Source organism: Aricia agestis, chromosome 16, assembly GCF_905147365.1.
Source record: "Aricia agestis chromosome 16, ilAriAges1.1, whole genome shotgun sequence".
NCBI lineage: Eukaryota > Metazoa > Arthropoda > Insecta > Lepidoptera > Lycaenidae > Aricia > Aricia agestis.
In genome coordinates, this window is record NC_056421.1 from 1543137 (window position 1) to 1557716 (window position 14580).

Sequence of the window (14580 nt, forward strand, 5' to 3'; positions counted from 1 at the left end):
ACCGCTTTACAAAAACCGCACCACAGACAGCTGAAAGATAACCATCCTCCTTATATTATTAAACCTTATTCCTTTACGATAAAGTGCATTTTCCCTTGACATTATTAGTGCAAACCGCATCACAGACAGCTGAAAGATTACCGCTGTCCCTCATCAAATTGAACCCTATTCGTTTACAATAAAGTGTATTATCGCTTGTCAGCATAAGTGCGAATCGACAATCTCATTTTGCGATCTAAAGGGTCCGACCCACCCCTACAGCAAATTATAATAATAACGTAGTAACAGTGACACGCGTCCAGTTTCACCTCACACTAAATGGATCTGCAAGTTGATAACGGACCTAGCGACAGCAATGCAACAGGTGTTTAACAGAAGATTTTGTAAAATATTTACAGTCAAACGCTCTGCTTATATGTAAATTGTAAGCACTCTGCTGAAAACCCCCCAGATGGGTCTGGGGGGGAGCACCTAACGAGGACTAAATTGATAAATGACTTACTGCCATTTAAAAACTTGTAAGAAATCGTCATTGTAGGATAAATTTAGCTTTATTAAGCATAGAGCGAGCTCCTCAGTCTTGATTCTTGATTCGGTTATTTCGGATGTCGTGGGTTTGATTATCGCGCTGAAAAAAGACAGACAGAAAAGGTGATCCATGCGTCGGATGGACTTGTAAAACTTTGGTCCTGCTCCTGAGCCCTGATTTCTCGCAAGACGTGTCCGGTAATTCGTCCCATATCATTACAAGAGTAATGGAATAGAAGTGGTCTTATGTACACACACACTTATTCACTAAAAAAATACTTCTAGTTTAGTTTTAATTAAATCAGTAGGTAAAAAGTAACAACAACATTTAAAAACTAGCCACTACCTTTGCTTGAACTTGGCTTGACACGGTGCCGCGTATCTAGAGTCTTCATGGATTGACTATATAAATTAATTTGGGGCCGTCTATGGGCTCTGCGCCCATATCCTTTTTTTGCTCTCTTTGTATTGTTTTTCACACCAAGGATAACTGAAATAATATTATTACAATAACCCATCAACATGGTCATATAACATCAACGCAAGGATAAAAAATAAAACAAAGAAACGATATACGCACGTACATTTCCATGCAAAAATTGAGGTCACGGCTAGCTTTGTTCACCCCTATCTTGTTCAAGGACCGATTTCATATAAAATTCTTTGTTCAAATGGTAAATAATCTATATTTTATGCATATTTAAAATTACTAATTACGGTAGCTTGAACTGTATAGTTATTATTATTAGCCTGTTTATTATATTCATACCTTTGGGTTTTTATGAAAGTCTTTGTTTGCAATATTAATAATGTACATCGTCGGAATGTAATTCTAATTGAACCATAAACAACTACGCTTTACAAAATAACATACAACAACAACTAGGTAGTAGGTACCGACCAAATACCACATTTACGAAAATCGAATCAGTAGTTTAGGCACGTAAACTGTTTTTTTTAGTTTGTTTCACCGAAAACATACCATCCTACACTGCTAAAATTGTTCCTCCTTCGGTTTCACTTGGTAAATAGCTTCCGTCTACAGATTTAAGAAATTTAGTCAGTTTCAAAGGCTATTAGATATTTTGTGGACAGCAGACAGCTTGGGCTTCATTCTACGGACGAATAAACAAACATGATACAGATTAAAAAATCTGTTTTCCCCTCTAAAACTGTGAACACCACACTGTGACTACAGTGATGCGAAATACGCTTTCTTCAAGAAGAGAGCGTAATCCCCTTTTAGAAGGCCGGCAACGCACCTGCTACACTTCTGATGTTGCTAGAGTTCATAGGTGGACGGTAGTCGCTTTCCACCGTTTTATTTGGTTTAGCAATACAACATTAACATAGACACGAGAATTTATATGTTAGAAAATGCTGCCTGTAGCCCCGCTAACCGCGACTCTCATGAGCAAGCCACCACCCGAAGTGGCCAATTGTGGTAACATCCAGTCCACACCAAAAACGGCAACAGAATTAAAGTCATTTAGTGAAATCACACGCCTGCCTCGCCGCGACTCTTTGATGTTTTCGATTTCCATCAGATTGCCCACGAATAACGCATTTTTATTTTTTACTTTTTTTTATAAAATAAGTGGGCAAACGAGCAAACGGGTCACCTGATGGAAAGCAACTGCCGTCGCCCATGGACACTCGCAGCATCAGAAGAGCTGCATGTGCGTTGCCGGCTTTTTAAGAGGGAATAGGGTAACAGGGGAGGATAGGAAAGGGAATAGGGTAGGGTATTGGGCCTCCGGTAAACTCACTCACTCGGCGAAACACAGTGCAAGCACTGTTTCACGCCGGTTTTCTGTGAGAACGTGGTATTTCTCTGGTCGAGCCGGTCCATTCGTGCCGAAGCATGGCTCTCCCACTATAATTATATTCACCATTCTCCCTCTCTTTCTCCACGTTAGACCATAATGGATTACAAAGATTGCAAAGCTGTTTATAGCATACAAAATTAACATCAATGGTATTAGTGATTAGTAATCACTAATCTCTAAGCATGGACGCCATGGCTCTATATTGCCTTAAAGGCTGCATAACAATCGTACGCCTGTACCATGGTATACATAGCTCCGGCCATACCAATTAATACAATAAATAGCCTATATCCAAATAACTACGAATTAAACACTTAAGTTGGAAACACCCAGGCCTATTAAAATAATGTTATAAGTTATAACAGCGGGTCGCTTTATTACAATACAAACTTTATATTATATATTATAAAATATAATATATCAGGTTATGTAGGTACTTGTACCATTAAAACAAAACCACATATTTTTATTAATTTTAGCTCATGTCCTGTTACGCAGCGGAAAACGACAAATGCTAGATTTCAAGATTGGCTTCCTTGTACCTGTTACAACTTTTTATAATAGAATACTACATTACAGAATATAATACAATTAACAATTATTATTATCTAGCGTTCCACCGTGGTTCCACCTATGGTAAATCCCCAGACTATAATATTAATTTGCTACTTTCTAAGTTTGAAGACGGATTCTTTTGCGTTATAATAAAAAAATAAAAAAAACTGAATATTATGTTCTGAATAATGTAAGATTTTTACAGTATTGAACGCAAATTTCCTTTGAATAATAGCCCAAAAATTTCTTTTCATTAAATAGCAATGTTCCTGTAAATTGTACTAAGCTTTTGTAAGGGTAAATTAACCCTAAAGGAGTGAGCACACTGAGACGGGCCGTGCCGGGGCTCAGCGTGCCGGGGCTCATCGCAAAAATCCGCCTCCATACAATTTGTATGGAAGCGGAAATCCGCTGCGCCCCGACACAGTGTGCGATACGCGCATCCGCTTCCATACAAACAGTATGGAGGCGGATTTTTGCGATGAGCCCCGGCACGCTGAGCCCCGGCACGGCCCGTCTCAGTGTGCTCACTCCTTAAACGGACTGTACTTTGGTTATCAAAGCATCATAGTCGGCGGGGGGGAAATACGCGCAGGAAGCTTTCGCCTGATTGCAAACAGCGCAGCGGGTGACAGGGGGCGAATTTCCGCACCGTGTTCATCTCTTAGCCTTGTAATTTGTACATAAGAGCATAATACATAACACACAGGACTCAGGAGTGAAACTAAGGTATGTACTTGAAATCAAATTCGAAAAACAATAAGTGATAACTGATACGCGCGCGCGACGTTTATTACTGCATTGTTTTACTTGGCACTACAGTTTCCTTCAAATATTTTCTGCCTACTATGCTCAAATTGAAAACCTTGGCCTTTGCCCAGCAGTGGGACAGCAAAGGCTCTTAAAGAAATACAAAAACAAATGCTGAAGCTATCTAGAAATATACTAATACATAATTCTATATTGTGTGCCAATTTCAAGCATTCTAGTATTAAGTTTGAAAGTAAAATAGTCTACTGTTACATATTTTAAACTGTGGCAATATTTGTACAGAAGAAGTTCTAAAAAATGCAATTATATTATGTAAGTACTTATATTTAAAAAAGCATTTTTCTGTAACTCAAGGGAAAACAAAAATTGACACACCTTTATTAAAGATTTACATCACTGTCCATAATAATATAATGATGCCTGTATCAGGAAGCAGTTTTGAGCAATGATTGGAAAAAATATATACTTAATATTATCCTACCCAGTGACGGATTAACCCTTAATCAAATCAAGCAATTGCCTAGGGCAAGGAACTTCCGTGCCTATAAGCGTTTTTGTCATAATTATTACTGGAAACAGTGTAACACAACAAATTCCAACATTAACTTAGATCTAGCTTAGTAGTCATAATTAACATTAATTATTCCCGTGGTGCTTTCCCTTTAGTTCTTTGACTTTCGGACATTGCAACTTTGTGCTGTCTCCCGCTTTTTATGGGGAGGGAAAACTGTATACTTCATACTCCTCCTATCTTCTGATTAATTTCGTTGCGGGTCCCAAGACAGCTTTAGCATGTCCCTCGGGCTCCCTGAGATCATATCAAAGTGTTTTCATGGTTGGATACCGCTGTCGATCCTGGCGACAGCGGTATATAGCGATATATTAAATTGCCTAGGGCATCACATCTGAGAGGGCACTAGAAGGACAAAAAACATCCGTCCTTAGGGCATCACGTCTCACCACTCTCTAAGTTTCTAAAAAATAACGAATGTTTGTAGGTGGTAAAACAGATTCTTTACACAGGCATGGATCAGTATAGGGCATCAAGTAGTCTTAATCCGTCACTGATCCTACCTAAAAGAAAAACAAAGCTGGGATTCAGTTGCTGATTATATAAATAATGGTCCAGGAACTGTTGATCTAAAAAGTGCCCTCACAGTGTCCATGAATTTTTTTGATGGGCCCAGACCATACCTGTTATATTATGAGTATATTAGATTATTCAGTGTACTACTTTAGACAACATGTTATTAAGCACTTGTTTTTGTTGTTGTCAAACAACTTGCGTTTTCAAAATAAACTTCCTCAATTTCCTTCGACTTTTTTTTTTATAATCTGCTTCTGCTTTGCAATCTAAAATGCTTTATAATAAGATCTGAATTGAGGACACTACTATAAATAATCCAATACATTTCATATTGATTGAAGGCAGGAGCGGATCTACTTAAAGGCTTTTTGGGCTGCAGCCCAGAGCCTCGCGAATACAGAGGGCCCCCAACCGAACTGAAACCAATAGATGATATTGTCAATAATAAAGATTATCTAGAATTTAAAAAATCCGATTATAATTTTTTAAAATTTGATTGTCAAAATGGCAATTAGTTGAGTAATTAGGTAGGGCCCTTAAGCAGCAGAATTTGTGGGGTCCTGGGCTAATAGCCGAGGGCCCCACAAATTCAAGATCCGCTCCTGATTGAAGGGTATTCAAAGTAACTTTTGCGTAACTTTAGTATTTATAATAATTAATTCTTGTGTAGGTGAGTGCGTATTAAAACATAGTGTGGGAGGGACAATCTGACAGGCCTATCTCAGATCTTGACATTGGCTAAGTATGTCAAAGTATTGTTATTATTGTGTAATAGTCTTTTCAGCATCTAAGTGCCTCAACACCAGCTTATGGCTATGGAAACAGTTAAATAAAATTGATGATATAAGATTGAGATGATTATTATTCTTAACTTTATAAATCAGAAATTTGGTATGAGTTTTTTATTGGGTTCATTACGTTGAACCCATAAACATGAAGATCAGCAAAATTGAGTACTTACAGTGTAAATGCTTACAATTAAGTTTGTTTTTGAAGTAATAAATAATGTTGTTTTTAAAGTAATAAAAACAAACTGTTGATAAACATTTTTTATCAGAAAACATAATATTAAATTGCACTATTCTTCAGGCGAAATTTGAAGTCGACAAAAGTAATAACATCCATACTAAATACTAATATTATAAATGTGTGAAAGTGTGTGTCTGACTGTCTGCAACCTCTATGAAACCTACGCTGAACCAATTTATTTAGGTTTAGATACTTCAAGGCTAGATAAGGGAAATCCTGGTCCCGAAAACCCGGGAAGTCCCGGGATTTTTGTATATGCTAAAGAACCGGGACAATCAAACCTTTCTTTGGGACTTTCGGGACTTAGTTGAAAAGTATAAACTTAAGTTAAGAATTTGAGTTTTCCATTCAGATATCATAATAAAAGGTTTCTTACTAAGTTTTATTTAAAACTAGAGGTCTGCCTACTGATTATATTTTAAAAATACTACTGATTATATTTAAAAAATACTTTCACCACGGTGAAAGTATTTTTAAAATATAATCAGTAGTTTTTGAGTCTATCAATTACATACCTACCTAGAATACCTACAAAATATAACAAATCTTTCCTCTTTGCACTACCTAACCTAGTAGTTATAGATAGTGGTTCACTGATCGGTTTACCCGCTCACCAGTGCTTGCTACTGCTGCCCGTTTTCCCTTTTTTTTTTCTTCTGTGAGGCCGGAGTTAAGCTGTGATTGGTCATATGGGACCAAATTACTTTCGTCCGCCATCTGCCTAGGAATCAACTTCTCTGATAGTACATACTTACATAAATAGCTAAAATTGAATCAGTAGCCAGAGCTATAATTAACTAAAATTGTTGGACTTGATTTGAATATCTTTTTAAAAAGTGGAAATGCTCACATTGTTGATAACACGGCAGAATACCAGATGATACAGGCGCAGGGCTATATTAATGCTCCATAGCATTATTGTATAAAAAGATAGCAACTTACCATTAGAGCTCTTGAGGTCCCGGTGTATGAGGGAGATGGGCGCATCCACATGCAGGTACGCCATGCCCCGTGCCACCTGAATCGCCCAGTCCACCAGTATACACGGGCGGATCTTCCGCCCCGAGAGCACCCTGTTCAGGGGCCCCCCGCGGGCATATTCCATCACTAAACACAAATTGGGTTCCTCCAGGCACACACCTTTCAACGACACTATGTTCTCGTGCTGCAACATCCAAAACAGTTTCGACTCCTGCAGCACATTCTCCTTTATTATCTCGATGTCCTCGTTGGCGTCCTGGCGCGCCGCCTTCACGGCCACCACCTCATCATTGAGGTACCCACGGTACACCTTGCCGAAGCCCCCCACCCCGATCACCTCCTCCAACTTGAGCTCCGAGAACGACACGCGCGGCGGGTCCACGTCGCCGATCACGGAGCTCACCGCCAGCGGGTCCTCCTCCGTCACGTACACGGACGGGAAGATCCCGACGCGGTCGCCGATCTTCCCCGTCCACCAGCCCTCGTCGCCCGAGATGGTGGCATCCTTCGACAGCACCTCGACGATCTCCCCCCGGCGCAGCGAGAGCTCGTCCTCGCCCTGCGCCGCGTAGTCGTACACGGCCGTGAACAGTTGGAGCGGCGGACGGTCTTCCTCCGCCGCCATAGCCGCGCGGCCGACCGCTGGCCGCGGCGGCATCACCCCGGCCGGGCCATACCGCGCGTGCTCGCTCAGGCGCCCCGACACCGCGCCGAGCGCCGCCCACCGTCGCACATAACTACCGCACTCGACGACTTTTGGTCACGATCACCGTATTATTCCGCCATCTTTGTTTCCCACATCGATCATGGCGGTGTGTTGGAGCGTTCGTCGAGGGTATAATCCTTTGTAGGCTCTCTCGAGGTTGTAGTTTTCACGGCGATAGATCGAATTTATGCTTCGCTGTGATGATGTTAATTATTTTCCATTCATCTATCGCGTTATTCAATAGACGGACCGAATGACATGACAACCACACTACAGCGAAGTCAGTGACAAACTGTCATGTGTGTTACCATTGAAAATATTTTCAGTAAAAAAATAAAATTATTACGACAGCTGTTGTTAATAGTTATAAATTTATTTAATATTTCAAATATGTAGTTATAACAAATAGTTTCTATATATCTTTGCAATACTTTTAATTATATTTAGTTTATTAGCTTTTCACTCTTGATTTTTAAATTTTAACACCATCAGTTTCATATGGTCTGACATAGATGGCGTTGCTTACACGTTTATTGGGATACGGTATTATTTGTATCGCACAATGATATTACTTATATGAAAAACTCAAAGATATATTGTAGAATATCATTATGTATGTCATATATGTATATCATTGGTATCGCAGGATGATTTTAAATAAAGAGCTCCAGCTTCCAAGGCTTTAAAATATGAACGTGGACGGGGCGCTGATGGTAAAGGAGATTTGTCAAAAATGAAGTTTTTGTATGATAGAAGCGTGTTCCTTTTCTCGCCAGCCTTGTCGAGCTGTAAACTCTGATTTCTGTCGAACAGAGACATCTTGAGGAGTAAATGTAAAACTTTTCTGATTCATATATAAGTACGTGTATAGCATGAATAAGTTGACTGTGTTCAGAGAACTAAGATATTATGTTGTATGAATAACACATTTAGTGCGTCTTATTCGTAGTTATATCAATTTTTTACCCAGAAACTTGGAAAATGATAACGTATAGTAAGATGTATGACGTATTCAGTAATTTGGCAGTTGCACCTAAGCGGTCCCATGGTGTAATGGTTAGCACTCTGGACTTTGAATCCAGCGATCCGAGTTCAAATCTCGGTGGGACCTTGAGTCTTTATTTTGTGTCTGCTCTATTTTTTTTATCTTTTAAAAGCCATTATACGCGTTGTCTAGTAAAAAACGAACGAATAAGGTAAAAATATCGAATTCACGAACACTTTGTTTTCCATAGCGAGCTGTAGGGATGCTGGGTAGGGAGCATTATTGATCGAGCGAAAATGGGATGGCCGTATCATTCGCGGCGGCCACCCAGCCCGCGCTACGCTGGGCAGACGTCCGTGCCGCTAAACACTCTCAATACGCTTAAAATAATAGTTTAATAATCAAAATATCAATTAAAACTCCTACTAAACATGCGTACAGTACGAGTAATAAATAGAACGTGCCTTCTCTGTGTCAAAGTGTGAGACGTGCGGAAAATGTGACCAGTCCTAGTGAAAATATCCTATGAGAATCCCCCTAGCGCTAGAGGACGATTTGAAGCAGAAAATATTAGGCTTAGCACCGAAAAACCTTCATGATTTTCATTAGGAGTTCCGATAATTCGTACAGCGTACGAAAGGACATCGTAGGAACGAAAATAATATGACGGATCTCTCGTCAGGGTGAATAGGACTTTAAAATGTTCGAATCAAATCGTTTCAAAAAGAATTGCTTGAAGTGGTGTTGGCGAAAACGCTGGACGATACCTAAATAATATTCTTCTCCGATAGTTGACTAAAATAGACAAAAATGAATACTTTCAACGCGCCCACCACACAAATCAGTACTATCGACAAAATGACTACAGTGAAATGCAAAACGGTTGACTTGGAGGGCTATGTGATCATTGTGGTTCAAACTAAGGATAACAAGATCAAGTTGTATGGTAAGTTTTTAATGAATAACCTAACAGCATGAGTTACTAATTTTAGGTATCTTTTTACCTTAGTGAGGTTAGGTGGTGATAGCTTCTTGCCTAAAGAAGAGAAGCTTCTAAATAGATAATAAAATAAAATTTGTGAAAAAAAAGGTTAATTTATCATTGCTTCTGCATTTAAACCAGTTAAAATTAGTTAATGGAATCAGGCGTTACTTTGCGGAAATCCATAGCTTAAGATTTAGTTTGTTATTATTTTTCACCTTTAAGTAAATGAGTAAGTGTACGCATAGGTATGTGTACAGCACCTCCCTCCTCCCACACTGCCTATGCGTACACCCGCATACAAGAACCTGCAAAGTGCAAACACCACCACCACACAAGCAATAATGTTGGCAAATCCGTGCAATCCTCACCACCATGCAGTTTGAACGGACTTGACGGACGTTGTTCGTAGAGTCCACATCCTGAGGATGCTCCGGTGTTGGGGCGAAACGCGCGTCGAGGTTTTCAACCTGCATGGTGGTGAGGGGCCTTGCACGGATTTGCCAACATTATTGCTTGTGTGGTGGTGGTGTTTGCAGGTTCTTGCATGCGAGTGTACGCATAGGCAGTGTGGGAGAGGAGGGAGGTGCTCTACGCATGCTAATGCGTACACCCATGGCGTACACTTACTCATTTACTTAAAGGTAGAAGTTTATTTCGCGGAATATTGCTAAAAATAATAACAAACTAAATTTTTCCAGTTAAAACTGACAACCACAACATAATATTATAGTTACTACCTAATAAAAGTGTTTTTTTAATAAAAATCGGCCAAGTTCGAGTTGAACTCGCGCACGAAGGGTTCCGTTTTTACCCTTTGGACCCCTAAAAAGGGCTTGGAAGGCGATATATGACACTATAAGGTTGAGGTCACCCAGGCTGAAGAATTTTATCACAGAACTTTACATGAGAAACAGAAAATTATGAAAAAAACATTGTGTTGCGTTCGTCAGTTCAAATCAAAAACTTCTATATTTAAATAGTAGTCTTTGGTTCAAATTATTAAGATGCCTATAGATAGCAACATTTATATAATTTTATAAGCTAGATAGATAGCATATTTGACTGCAACATAAACTACATATTTTTTCTTTTTGCTAAAAACAATTTAAATAAATTATCCAAAAAAGAAAGAGACACTTCTGTGTTTTTTCTTTTTCCGTTAAAAGTTAAAAAAAAATGCAGGAGTTATTTATTACACGCCAGTTTTCTAATAGGCCAAAGGTCATCTGAAATAAATAACGATTTTGTGTCCCACAAACATCATTTTCCCAATATTAGCAAGGAGTAAGGACCAAGGATTAAGGAAGGAGAGATAGTTTATTAGCAATAAAAGTTTTATTGTTTTTATAAGGAAATGCGGTGAGGGACTTTAGCTGTGACTTGGGAGTTGGGTTAGGGAGTAGCTATTTCACATTTGCATTGTTTTATGTATGTTCCGCTTCCGTATCACCTTGATCTAAGTAAATGTAAACAAAAAAAATCTCTACCAAATGAATGTAAGTATTTAATGTCTTGCGTGATATTAAAATTAATAGCTATGTTTATATTATAATCACGGGCCTGTTTCACCACTTTCTGATAAAGTGCCGAATAGGCTATTCATAACTTTTTTGACAGATTCTCCATACTAGATCTGTCAAGTTAATTGATGGATAGTATTCGTCACTTATCAGGAAGTGGTGAAACAGGCCCTTAGACTTTTTAGGGTTTCGTAGCCAAATGGCAAAAAACGGAACGCTTATAGATTCGTCATGTCTGTCTGTCTGTCCGTCCGTATGTCACAGCCCCTTTTCTCCGAAACTATAAGAGCTATACTTACTATTGAAACTTGGTAAGTAGATTTAGTCTGTAAACCGCATTAAGATTTTAGTACAAAAATGGAAAAAATATCAAAAATTTTAGGGGTCCCCATAGGTACAACTGAACCGTCGTCTAACCTATGCGTGTGTGGGTGGTGTGGGGTATCTATGGAGATAGATAGGTCTTAAAATCATATTGAGGTTGCTAACATAATTTTTTTTGTAACCTGAATAGTTTGCGAAAGAGACTCTTCCAAAGTGGTAAATTAATGTGTCCCCCCCCTCTAACTTCTAAAGTAGGGGCATGATAATTCTAAAAAAAATATATGATGTACATTACTATAAAAACTACCAACGAAAGTTTGAACAAGATCCAGCAAGTAGTTTTTTTATACGTCATAAATGGTAAACCTTAATTTAACTTTCATTAAATCAACTGAAATATATTAAAAAAGTTCAAAAACCTTTTAAATAAATCTTATTGCTGCTGCGAAACCCTTCATAGGCAAGTCCAACTCGCCCTTGGCCGCTTTTTAATATTTTATATAGATGACGCCCGCAACTCGTTTATCGCGCGGGAACCGTACATTTTTCCGGGATAAAAAGTATCCTATGTCCTTTCCCGGGACTCGAAGTATCTCTATACCAAATTTCAGCAAAATCGGTTCAGCGGTTTAGGCGTGAAGAGGTAACAAACAGACAGACACACTTTCGCGTTTGTAATCTTATAATATTTAAACGAGCAATTTTCCGAACACCGGGAAAGGACATAGGATACCTTTCCTTCCTTTAATTCCATATATTTTGTTTGCCGATACTATAAAGAAGCGATAAACAAAACGTCTTGGCTAGGGACTCTACTTTACGATGTTATAATATTTTCCTAACATATTAAGAGGATACCACAGCGGCTAGAGAAATGAAAAAAAGTACGTGTAATATCTATAGCTGTCTCCCTTACCTCAAGCCTATACCGCAGAACGCGATAGAGACAACTGCAGAAAATCCAGAAAATCAACGATTCGTTGTCCCCTGATTCCTTCTCCAAAACTTAACCGATTTAAGTACTTTTTTCATTAAAGATTAAAAAAAGGCTTGAGCTGTGTTCCTATGTTTTGCTTTTTTTGTATAATCCATCCAAATCTGTTTTCTGGACGTTTGAACACAGTGGAAAATCTGGCCATTTTTTTGGGTTTTTGAACGTTCATATCTTATTTAATAATTAAATTATGAAAAAAAAGAAAACATAGGGACATTGTATTAGTGGCCGTAGATATTCAGGAAAAAAATTATAACTCTACTAGCATTATCCAGGGAGGAAACAGGGGACAACGTTTGTATGGAAAAAATGGCGGTGTGGAATCCTCTTAATAGCACAATCGTCCTTTTTTTATAATAGAATATCATAGACAATCGTTATAAAACTGTTACACGGTTTATTGCTTCGTGCATCTATCACAGCATAAACTTGTTGACAGAAAGCTACAATTAGGTACTGTGTTGAGAAAATTGTAAAACTTTTAAATTGCTGTACGTAACAGCTTAGCTTGTTTTATTATTTTATGGTACGTAAAAAAAAATAAAAAAATATATTTTAGTGTAATTATTAGAGTATGTACTTGACATTTGCTATTATTATTATTGATTTTTTTTAATGTTGTGTTGTTTTTTTTTAATGTATTTATTGGACTGCATGGTAAAATGTTACTTCTTTTGTTTATTATTGTTAACTGTATTACTTACTTTGCTGTCTGTTACTATACCGAATAAATAAATAAATAAATAAATAAATAAATAACAAGAAGCCCGCAACTTGGTACTACCACAGAATAGATAATAGTACAAGTAGGTAGTAGGTACTACTTATATAATATATTCTGTGCTGCTGTCACCAAAATTCGTGTATTGCGCGGGATCCGTACAATTTTTTGTCCATTCCCGGAACTCGAAAGTATCTCCAATTCTCCATACGAAATTTCAGCCAAATCGGTTCAGCGTAGGTAACAGACGGACAGACACACTTACGAAATTATTTTAATTTCAAATAAACAAAATTATAAATTATAGTAACTAGAAGTTGTGTCCAGCTCAGCGTAAAAATAGTCTTCCGCGGTTATCATATTGGGTTATCACTTATCACACATCTTCTCAAAGTATTCTATATCCTTATCCTTATTACTGAATTACTGATGTTTGTCTTGCCGGGGACCACCCACTTGGTTTACCTAAATTAAGGATTGTTTGAGCACAACTTTATAATTAGCACTCATTTTTTCATTTGGCAAAAATATAAAAGTTTCAAATTTTAATTTAATGTGATTTTTGGGACTGCATACTCTTTACTAACTTCTGAATTCTCATATATTATTATTAGGATGGCTTCGCGGACCGCTTGGAACGCCTTCAGGGACCACCAGTGGTCCGCGGACCACCGGTTAAGAACCACTGCCCTAAAGTATTATCACTTAGTTTTGTTACACGTTGTAGATGATTTTTGTACCAACCCACAGAAAAATTACAGTTTTGAATGAGAATTGGGTTATGAATGCACTATGCAGTAATGTTTTTAGATCATTTAGACCAGGGGTTCCCAAACTTATTTTGTCTACTGCTCACTCTGAGAACAAATTATGTTTTAGCGCCCCCCTTGTTTCAATTTAAAATCTATCCAGATGAACTAAATCACCCACCAAGCCTCTACACAACGCCCCCTTTTTTTCTGGGTCTCACACCGCCTCCCTTTAGACCCTCAGCGCCCATAAGGGGGGGTTATCGCACACTTTGGGAAAGGCTGATTTAAATCAAGACTGCATCCATAATTCTACAAAAAAATTGTGGGTTAGTACACAAATTCTTAAAGCGACCAGATAAGAGCTGATGGGTATACTGACAACCTTCTCCCCCCCAGGGTCGCCGTCAGCGGGCAACTGGGAGAACCTGGAGCTGGCGGACGAGATCATGGACGTGAACGAGACGCGCCTGGAGGACATGACGCACACGGAGGTCATCACGCACATCCACGAGGTCAGTACCACCTCCTCCCCCAGGGTCGGCGGCAACTGGGGGAACCTCAGTACCCGACACGACAGTACACTAGTACAGTATCACGATACTATAACCATCTCCTGCTTCAAGATGTTAATTTGAGTCAAATGCTTATCTTTGCAATAGTCGTTGATGGACTTATAATTGTTCGGCTGCCGAATAACCATTGTGATGCAGGTGTTAAAAGTGTAGTAATTAGGATCTTGATCTATAATAATTTTAAGCTGTAACAACGCTAAACGCTCTGTAGGTTCATTAAAAATACTTTTAATAATACATA

General features: G+C 38.5%; 2 protein-coding genes and 1 non-coding gene across 5 annotated transcripts in view; 2 read left to right on the forward strand and 1 right to left on the reverse strand.

The window, feature by feature from the left end:
- Window positions 1–7766, reverse strand: part of LOC121734796 (mitogen-activated protein kinase kinase kinase) — a 57040-nt gene extending 49274 nt beyond the window's left edge. For both annotated transcript variants that reach the window (XM_042125413.1, XM_042125412.1), the window contains exon 1: window positions 6742–7766. In XM_042125413.1, coding sequence (XP_041981347.1) covers window positions 6742–7438 — 697 coding nt within the window. In that variant the 5' untranslated portion in view covers window positions 7439–7766. The remainder of the gene's footprint in view (window positions 1–6741) is intronic.
- A 759-nt stretch (window positions 7767–8525) lies between these two features.
- On the forward strand, window positions 8526–8597 carry Trnaq-uug. The gene has a single exon. It is a non-coding gene; the product is annotated as a tRNA-Gln (tRNA).
- Window positions 8598–8847: 250 nt separating this feature from the next.
- LOC121734795 (protein PALS1) overlaps window positions 8848–14580 on the forward strand; it is a 128336-nt gene continuing 122603 nt past the window's right edge. For both annotated transcript variants that reach the window (XM_042125409.1, XM_042125410.1), the window contains exons 1-2: window positions 8848–9417; window positions 14164–14279. In XM_042125409.1, coding sequence (XP_041981343.1) covers window positions 9282–9417; window positions 14164–14279 — 252 coding nt within the window. In that variant the 5' untranslated portion in view covers window positions 8848–9281. The remainder of the gene's footprint in view (window positions 9418–14163; window positions 14280–14580) is intronic.